General features: G+C 57.8%; 3 protein-coding genes across 3 annotated transcripts in view; 2 read left to right on the top strand and 1 right to left on the bottom strand.

Annotated features, from left to right (window-relative positions):
* LOC110390687 (GTPase IMAP family member 1-like) overlaps nt 1-1106 on the top strand; it is a 3641-nt gene extending 2535 nt beyond the window's left edge. Inside the window, exon 2 of the mRNA XM_021382105.1 lies at nt 7-1106. Within this exon, the coding sequence (XP_021237780.1) occupies nt 7-978 (972 nt within the window). The 3' untranslated portion in view covers nt 979-1106. The remainder of the gene's footprint in view (nt 1-6) is intronic.
* LOC110390697 (GTPase IMAP family member 8-like) overlaps nt 1-9160 on the bottom strand; it is a 685191-nt gene that overhangs the window by 654847 nt on the left and 21184 nt on the right. The window lies entirely within an intron of this gene.
* Nucleotides 3486-7182, top strand: LOC110390686 (GTPase IMAP family member 4-like). Its single transcript, XM_021382104.1, has 3 exons — nt 3486-3530; nt 6172-6205; nt 6551-7182. Exons 1-3 carry the CDS (start codon nt 3486-3488, stop codon nt 7180-7182), a joined length of 711 nt encoding a protein of 236 aa, XP_021237779.1.

Here is a 9160-nt window from a genome sequence, read left to right as displayed (position 1 = left end):
GGGGAGGGGGAGGGGGCGGGCTGCGCAGGGCGACGCCTCACGCCCCGCCGCCGCCCCGCAGAGTCCTTCGCCACGCCGCAGCACACGGACCGCGGGCCGTCGGAGCTGCGGCTGCTGCTCGTCGGGAAGAACCGCGGCGGGAGGAGCGCGACGGGGAACAGCATCCTGGGGCGGGCGGCCTTCGAGTCACGCCTGTCCACGCACGCGGTGACGCGGACCAGCGAGCGGCAGAGCCGGCTGTGGGGGAACCTTGCCGTGCACGTGGTCGACACGCCCGACGCCTTCGACTCGCCCGAGCAAAGCGCCCGCTCCTGCCTCGAGCTCGCCCGCTGCGTGCTGCTGTCGGCGCCGGGGCCGCACGCGCTGGTGCTGGTGACGCAGCTGGGCCGCTTCACGCAGGAGGACGAGGCGGCCGTCCGGCAAGTGTGGCGGGTGTTCGGGCGCGGGGCCGCCGAGCGCACCGTCGTGCTCTTCACGCGCGGGGACGAGCTGAGGGACGGCTCCCTGCGGCGGCACGTGGAGGAAACCGGCACCGCCGCGCTGCGGGAGCTGGTGCGGGACTGCGGGGGCCGCTGCCGCGACTTCGACAACTGGTGGGGCCGGGAGAGCTGGATCGAGGAGCTGCTGCAGACGGTGCTGCGCATGTTGGGGAAAGACCTGAGCGCCCACTACGAGAACGAGCTCTACGCCCGCGCCACGCAGCTCCTGGGCCTCCTCGACATCGATTTCGAGCAGAAATGCGAGCTCCTGGCCAAGGACGTGGAGCGGCAGCTGCGGGGGCCGTGGTACATGCAGCTCCTGCAGGGGCTGTGGCACAGCTCGGTCGTGCAGTGGCTGTACAACACGAGGGGCAGGTGGTTCCTGTGCTGCTGCTGCTGCATCCTTGTGGCGGTGCTGGCCGGCAGGCGTGTCCCGCACCACGTGTTCTCCTGGGGCTGGCAGCGCGCTGTCTCGCTGTACAACCGCTTCTTGCGCTAGCCGGCAGAGCTGCGCTGCGTTGCTTCTCCCTGGGAAATGCGCCGCGTTGCCGCCCTGCAAAACACGCGGCCGCTTTTCCTTGTAACGGGCTGCGCATCTCGGCGTGAATACAACAGCACAAAGCGTGAGCCTGCCGCGTTGCGTTGTGGCTTCGTCCCCGTCTCGCTGCCAGCGGCGTGGCTGGGCCGTGGTGGGGACAGCGTCAGGGACAGAGATGGGCAGCAGCTGCTGGGAAATGCCCACGTGCTGCTGGGAGAACACGGAGCACCCGGGCAGAGGGAGCAACACCCACGGGATGGGAACAGAGCCCATAGGATGGGAGCTGCACCCATGGGATGGGAACTGCACCCACGGGAGGGGACCCATCCCAAAGAAGCTCTGGATGCAGCAGGGTGGGGATGGGGTCGGTTGTGGGGCCCTCACTGCCGTGGTCTGAGCACTCCCCACGTCCCCGCGGGCTGGTGGGGCGGGTGCGGGGTTTGGGGAGATCCCTGAATGTTGCACATGGAGGGGGTGAAGGATATGGGGCGAGGGTCAGGTGCCAGCTGGGAGCGGGGACCCCGAGGGACCCAGGCCTCTTTCTGGCTACCTTGCAGGATTCTGGGGGATTTGTGCCCCTTTGGTGCTGTGCCCGGGCCAGGCCGTGGGGTCCCCTGCCACCTTCTTCATTGCATGAACACGTGAATCTCGCTGCCGGTGTGTCGTGGGCGGCGAGGTGCCGCCGGTCCCTCAGGACACACGTCCCTGGTGGGGGCCCTGGGCATCCACACCCCCGAGGCAGAACCCAGCGGGCAGAGGGTGGGGGCGGAGGTGGGAAGAGGGTGCTCGGGCGAGTCGGGTCGGGTCGGGGTGGTTACACATCCAGGGAAACGGCCCCAGCAGCAGCAGAGCAGAGCAGCCGAAGGCAGCACGAGCTGTCACAGCCACGCGCCGCAGCACGGGCTCAGGCGCCGTCCCCCCGTGCAGGTGCCCACCCGCGCTCCGCGGAGCCACGGAGCCACGAAGCCGCGGCCTCTGCTCCTCGTTCACACCTCCCCGGTGCTCGGGAAGCCGCGACGCTCCGCGCTTCTGCTCGGTTCCACGCTCGGCTCCGACCTCATCTGGAAGGCGGCAACAGAAAGCAAAAGTGATCGCGCCGTGCCCTGTGGCCCTCGGGGCGAAACCGGCCGGTACCACGGGGGACAAGAGAAAGGAACGTTTGAAAACGTGAACGTGAAATGGAGGAGCGGAGATCACAGAATCATGGAATGGCAGGGCTTGGGAGGGACCTCAAGAGATCAGTGAGTTCAACCCCCTGCTAAAGCAGGTACCCTACAATGGATCACACAGGTCGGTGTCCAGATCCATCTTGAGTATCTCCATGGAAGGAGACTCTGCCACCTCTCTGGGCAACCTGTTCCAGTGCTGCGTCAGCCTTACCGTAAAGAAGTTCTGCATGTTAGTACCGAACGTCCTATGTTCAAGATTTAGGCCATTACTCCTTGTCCTATGGCTACACACCCCGGAGAAGAGCCTGGCCTCGTCCATTTGCCTCCCACCTCCCTTCAGCTATTCATAAGCATTTATCAGATCTGCTCTCAGTCTTCTTTTCTCAAGGCTGAACAGACGCAGGTCACCCAGCCCTTTCTCATAACGGAGGTGCTCCAGGCCCTTTATCATCTTTGTGGCCTTCCGCTGGACTCTCTCCATGAGATCCCTGTCGTTTTTGTAGCGGGAAGCCCAGAACTGGACACAGTACTCCAGCTGAGGCCTCACCAGTGCCGAGTACAGGGGCAGGATGACTTCCCTAGTCCTGCTCACCACCCCATTCCTGATCCCAGCCAGGATGCCATTGGCCTTCTTGGCCACCTGGGCACACTGCTGGCTCACATTCAGCCCATGTCCATCAGCACACCAAGGTCCCTTTCCGTCAGGCAGCTTTCCAGCCACTCCTCCCCAAGCCTGTAGGGTTGCCTGGGGTTGCTGTGATCAAAGTGCAGGACCCGGCACTTGGCCCTGTTGAAACTCATATGGTTTACCTTGGCCCATCGATGCAGTCTATCCAGGTCCCTCTGTAGAGCCTTTCTACCCTCTGGCAGATCAACACGCCCTCCCAACTTGGTGTCATCTGCAAACTTGCTGACGGTGCACTCAATCCCCTCATCAAGATCACCGATAAAGATGTTGACTAGAAGAGGCCCCAGCACCGAGCCCTGGGGGGCACCACTCGTGACTGGCTGCCAACTGGAGTTAACTCCAATGACCACGACTCTCTGGGCCTGGCCATCCAGCCAACGTTTCACCCAGCAGAGCGTGTGCCCATCCAAACCATGGGCAGCCAGCTTCTCCACATGGATGCTGTGGGGGACAGTGTCAAAGGCCTTGCTGAAGTCCAGGTAGACCGCATCGACAGCCTTGCCTTCATCCACTAAGCGGGTCACCTTCTCATAGAACGAAATCAGGTTTGTCAAACAGGATCTACCATTCATGAACCCATGATCCCCTGGTTGACCTTTAAATGATCCATGATGTCTCCCGAGATTATCCATTCCAAAACCTGCCCCGGCACCGAGGTGAGACTGATAGGTCTGTAGCTACCGGGATCATCTTTCCGGCCCTTCTTGAAGATGGGAGTCACATTTGCTAGTCTCCAGTCAACCGAGACATTCCCTATCAGGCAGGACTGTTGAAAGACGATGGAGAGAGGCCTGGCAACCACATCCGCCAACTCCCTCAGCACTCTAGGGTGCAATCCATCTGGCCCCGTGGACTTGCGAGTGTCCAGCTTGCGGAGCAGGTCCAAAACCATCTCATTGTGCAGTGTGCATGGCCTATTCTGTTCCCTTTTCCCGTCTACCAGCTCAAGGGTCTGTGTGCCCAGGGCACAACAAATCTTACTACTAAAGATTGAGGCGAAGAAGCCATTAAGTACCTAAGCCTCATCCTGATCCTTGGTCACTGTGTTGCCCTCAGCATCCAGCAAGGGATGGAGATTCTCCCTAGTCCTCCTTTTACTGTTGATGTATTTATAGAAATATTAACTGTTGCTCTTCACCTTAGTGGCCAAATTCAGTTCTAGCTGGGCTTTGGCTTTTCTAATTTTCTCCCTGCACAGCTTCACTAGGTAATTGTAATCCTCATAAGCTGCTTGCCCCCTCTTCCAAAGACCATAAACTTTCCTTTTGTTCCCGAGTTCCAGTTTAAGGTCTCTGTTCAGCCAGACTGGTCTTCTACCCCGACAGCTCGTCTTCCATGACTTCGGATGGCCAGCTCCTGCACCATTAAAATAACTTCCTTAAAGTATTCCCAGCTGTCCTGGGCTCCCATGCCATCCAGAACTGCCTCCCAAGGGACTCTCTCAACCACGGTCCGAAAGAGGCCAAAGTCCACCCTCCAGAAGTCCAAGGTGGCATTTCTGCTGACTCCTCTCTGAGGTTCAACAAGGGTCGAGAAATCCATCATTTCGTGATCACTTAGCCCCAGACGGCCTCCAGCCTTCACATCCCCCACAAGGCCTTCTCTGTTACCAAGCAGCAGGTCCAGGATTTTGGTTCCCCTTGTTGGCTCCTTCACCAGCTGTGTCAGGAAGTTGTCTCCCACGCACTCTAGGAACCTCCGGGGCTGTTCCCTTTCTGCTGTATTATAATTCCAGCAGATGTCTGGGAAGTTGAAGTTCCCCATGAGAACAAGGGGTAGAGACCTCGAGACCTCACCCAACTGCCCATAAAGTATCTCATCCACCACTTTGTCCTGGTTGGGTGGCCTGTAGCAGACTCCCATGATAATGTCAGTCTTACTGGCCTTCACTTTTATCCTGGCCCATAAGCTCTCAACCCTATCATCACCATCATTAATTTCCATACATTCGTATTCTTTCTTAACATGGAGGGCTACACCACCACCTTTCCTGTCTTGCCTATCTCTTTTGGAAAGTTGGTAGCCATCAATCACAGCACTCCAGCTGTGTATGTCACTTCACCACATTTCCATTATAGAGACTGTATCCTAGTTTTCCGACCGCACAATGGCCTCTGCATGGAGATGTGTCAGGGGAGGGCTGGGTGGGGGTGAGGGAAGGGCTCTGCCCCAGAGAACATTGGGCCTGGCACAGCTCTCCAGGGCCGTGTGCATGTCCCTGAACTGCCAGGGATCAGGGAGTGTTGGGACACTGCTCTCAGACACAGGATTTGGATTCGAGTGGAGCTTTGTGGAGCCAGGGGTTGCTGTCTGTGATCACTGTAGGTCCATCCCCCCCCGGGAGATTCTGTGACCCTCTGGAGAAGAGGACTTGGATGTCCTCTGTGGGTGTGCAAAGAGCTGGTGGGGACTGAGCAGTGCCCAGAGCCAGCACAGGAGGCAGTGAGCACAACTGGAAGCACAAGAACTCTGAGGGAAACACCACCAATCCCTTTCCCATCTGTGCGGGTGGGCGAGGACCACACCGGCTGCCCAGCGCGGTGCTGGGGTCTCCGTCCCTGGAGAGGTTCAACAGCCAAAGGGACACGGCCCTGGGCAGCGGGCGCTGGGGGACAGCGATGGGTGGGGATGGAGCGGGCGGTCTGCAGAGCTGCCTGCGGCCCCAAGGGACCTGTGGTTTGGGGACGTTGGGACTGTGGGCTAATTTCTCTCATCACATAAGGAAAACCATGAAAATCACAGCACCGGCAAGGAGGATTATGCCGGAATTCAGGAGGCTTCTCCTGTATGATATAAACAGCTCTCTCCTTTCCCTGCCAGCTCCGCACCTCCCTGTGCGATCCTCCACATTCTCTTCAATTGAATGGGGCTCCATGTACCTCTCGTTGCTGTGTGCAATGCTGGGGAAGCACTCAGGGGCTGCCAGAGCCACCCCAGATTCATCTCCCACCCAGACAGGTGTAGGAGCGAGCAGGGATCATAGAACTGCAGAGTGGCTGAGGATGGTGGCACCTCTGGGTCCCTCTGGTCCTCGGTGCCCCAGCTGGGCCATCCAGAGCAGGGTACACAGCCCCAAATCCGTGGGGGTTGGAGGTCCCCAATGAGGAGAACCCGCAGTCTCTGGGTACCTGTGCCAGGGCTCTGGTACCCACACAGCACACGAGATACAGGTCACAGCAATCCCCTCTGCCTGACACTGCCTCTACTATGCTCTGCTGAGCTCAGAGAGGTTAGCAGGGGTGAAGGAAGCAGGGGAGATTTGTACCAATCTCACTTCAAATCTCTCTCCTCTTTCAGGCTCCCAGTTGGGGTGCAGAATGTGAAAATGAAGGTAAGCTGCTCCCTGGCTGCGTGCAGGCAGCTGCAGCCCTGTCAGGCTTCTCCTTTCAGGCATTTGGATGCAGCGCTGGGGAAGGTACAGTGGGCTTGCATCCTCGTGCAGCCTCGTGTACACAGTGTGTGGGTTTCCAGGAGATGTCATGGCCTCCCATGCTGCATACAGTGAGGGTTATGGCAAATGGGGCCGAGCGAGCCCTGTGTGCCTGCTGGCAGCCGGCTCCAGCCCGTGCCCCGTCCCGTCCCCGCAGGCGCACAGCGCTGGCTCGGGGACACCTTTCCTTGCGGCCCCAGGCACCTGCGCCCTGAGGCTCACACACGTCTCTGGTTGTTCCCCCAGGACTGAACCGCAGAATCCTGCTGGTGGGCAAGACGGGGGTTGGGAAGAGTGCAACAGGGAACATCATCCTCGGAAAGGACACCTTTAAATCTGGCTGTGCAGTGAGTGGGGTAACCGAAGAGTACAAGATAGCCAGAAGCCTCATCCATGGAAGAACAATTGTTGTTATTGACACTCCTGGCGTTTTTGACACTAAGGATTTCAGAAGAGGAACAGCTGATAAGATTAAGAATGGTCTTCGATGCCTGAATGATGGTGTCCATGCCATCCTGGTGATGCGGCTGGGCCGAATCACTAAAGAAGTAGAGCAAGTGGCTGAGTGGGTGACCAAGATATTCCATACCGAAGGACAGAGGTACACAATCCTCTTATTCACCCGAGCAGATGAGCTGGAGAATCCAAAAGGTCTGAACGATTTCATACAAAGGAGCCCATTCCTCAGAGGCTTGGCAGCGAAGTGCAGTAATCGGTGCATCGCTTTCAACAACAGAGCCACGGGAGAGGCCAGGGATCAGCAGGTTGCAGAGCTCATCAAAATGATTGATGCCATGGTAGAGAAGAATCGCGATGCTCCGTGTTACACACAAGACATGCTGGATAGAGGCATATGGAACTTTTTTGCAAATCGTTGACCTATCCAATAATCACCAAGGGTTCGGTGAAAGCAGACGTCTCATCCGTTGTGCAGTTCCTGCTGCCTTTGTGGGGCGGTGCGGGTGCCAGCGCTGTGCTCCCTCCTGCCCTCAGCGTTCTCCAGCGGGCTGGCCCTTATGCCCAAGGCCTTGCTCAGAGCTGATAACGTTATCCCGCTAATTACTATGACTGTGAGCTAAGCATCTCGAAGCCCGCGACTCCCTTGAGCTCTAATTCTCAGAACAAGATTGCATGTGATCTCCTCAATTCCTTCTAAATATGGAGAAGCTTGAGTGACTGTAGTCATGGGGTGCATTATGTGGAGTAAGTACTGGAAATAAGCTACTGGGATATTCCCCTCTTAAAAGAAGAAAAGGGTTGAAGAAACCCCCACGGTGGAGTGAGGTGAATATGCAAGGAGTCTGTTCCATGATGGTGCTGCGAGCAGCGTTAAGCCCTGCAAAGCGTAGCCTGGTAGCAGCACCAGGGGATCTTGATGGACCAGCTCCCAGAGGCACAGCACAGACAGTGCAGCGAGGTGTACGACTCTGCACCCTGGCTCCATGATGAGATCACAGGGGTGGGAGCTTGGTGGTACCGTGGAGCTGAGAAACTGCACAGCAGTCATCCCGAGCTGCCAGCTTTCTAGTGTTCTGTCACACCAGTCACATCAGAGGGAGGTGTGATTAGTACCACTCCATCTGAAAGAAGGGAAATCGTATAAAGATCACAGAATCGTAGGATCACCAGGGTTGGAAAAGACCTACAAGGTCGTCCCGTCCAACCTTCCACCTACCATCAGTCGTTCCCACCAAGCCATGTCCCTCAGCACAACGTCTCAGCGTTCCTTGAACACCTCCATGCCCGGTGACTCCACCACCTCCTGGGCAGCCCATTCCAGCGCCTGGCCACTCTTCCAGAAAAGCAGTGTTTCCTGACGTCCAAATAGCTCAAGAGAGAAGGAATTTAGGGGAAGATACCATCACAGACAAGTTGGGAGAACAACGCTGACTTCCAGGAGCAGCTGACGGGCTGAGCCTCTCTTCTCCCTGCTTACGGATGCCTGTTGTGTGAGATTTGCATGCTTGGTTACACCGACTGCTTCCCTCAGGAAGCCATAGAGCCATACCACAGTTCCATGCGTTCACAGCTGCCTGTGTTATGCACATCCTTGCTATTTGTTTCTGCTCTGCAGACTGTGTAGCTATCCCTGGCATTTCAAGAGAATCTGTCATCTGTTGCTGCAATAAAGAGCACTGCTCCACAGGCTAGTCGTAAGAGTTGTCATTGAGCACGGCCAAACTGCTTCAGACTGCCCTCAGAATCGTAGATCACAGAATGGTTGGGTTGGAAGGCACCTCAAAGACCACCTGGTTCGATTCCCTGTGCTGAGGGCAGGGTCGCCAGCCCCGAAATCAGGCAGCAGCTCAGGTGCCCAGGGCCCCATCCAGCTTGGCCATGAGCAGCTCCAGCGATGGGGCATCCCTCTCAGTGAAACATTTCCCCTTGACGCTGAGTATATATCTGCCTCTTTTAGTTTAAAACCGTTCCCCTGTGCCCTATCACTATCTGCCCATGTGAAAAGTCGGACCCCTCCCATTTCTAAGATCTCTTCAGGTACTGGATGAGCAGAGTGAGGTCTCCCCGCAGCCTTCTGTTCCCCAGGCTGAACACCCCAGCTCCCTCAGCCTGTCTTCACAGGAGAGGTGCTCCATTCTCTGGGCATCTTCGTGGCCCCTTTGGATGCAGTACTTCAGAAGGGGCCTCATGAGGACTGCCCAGCGTGGCGCTGGGGTCTCCGTCCCTGGGGAGGTCCAACAGCCAAAGGGACACAGCCCTGGGCAGCGGGCGCTGGGGGACAGCGATGGGCGGGGATGGAGCGGGCGGTCTGCAGAGCTGCCTGCGGCCCCAAGGGACCTGTGGTTTGGGGACGGTGGGATTTGGTCTCCCCTGCCTCCACAGGAACACCCAGAGCAG

This window comes from Numida meleagris, unplaced genomic scaffold, assembly GCF_002078875.1.
Source record: "Numida meleagris isolate 19003 breed g44 Domestic line unplaced genomic scaffold, NumMel1.0 unplaced_Scaffold180, whole genome shotgun sequence".
In the NCBI taxonomy this organism is placed as follows: domain Eukaryota; kingdom Metazoa; phylum Chordata; class Aves; order Galliformes; family Numididae; genus Numida; species Numida meleagris.
This window is presented reverse-complemented; position numbering and strand designations above follow the sequence as displayed.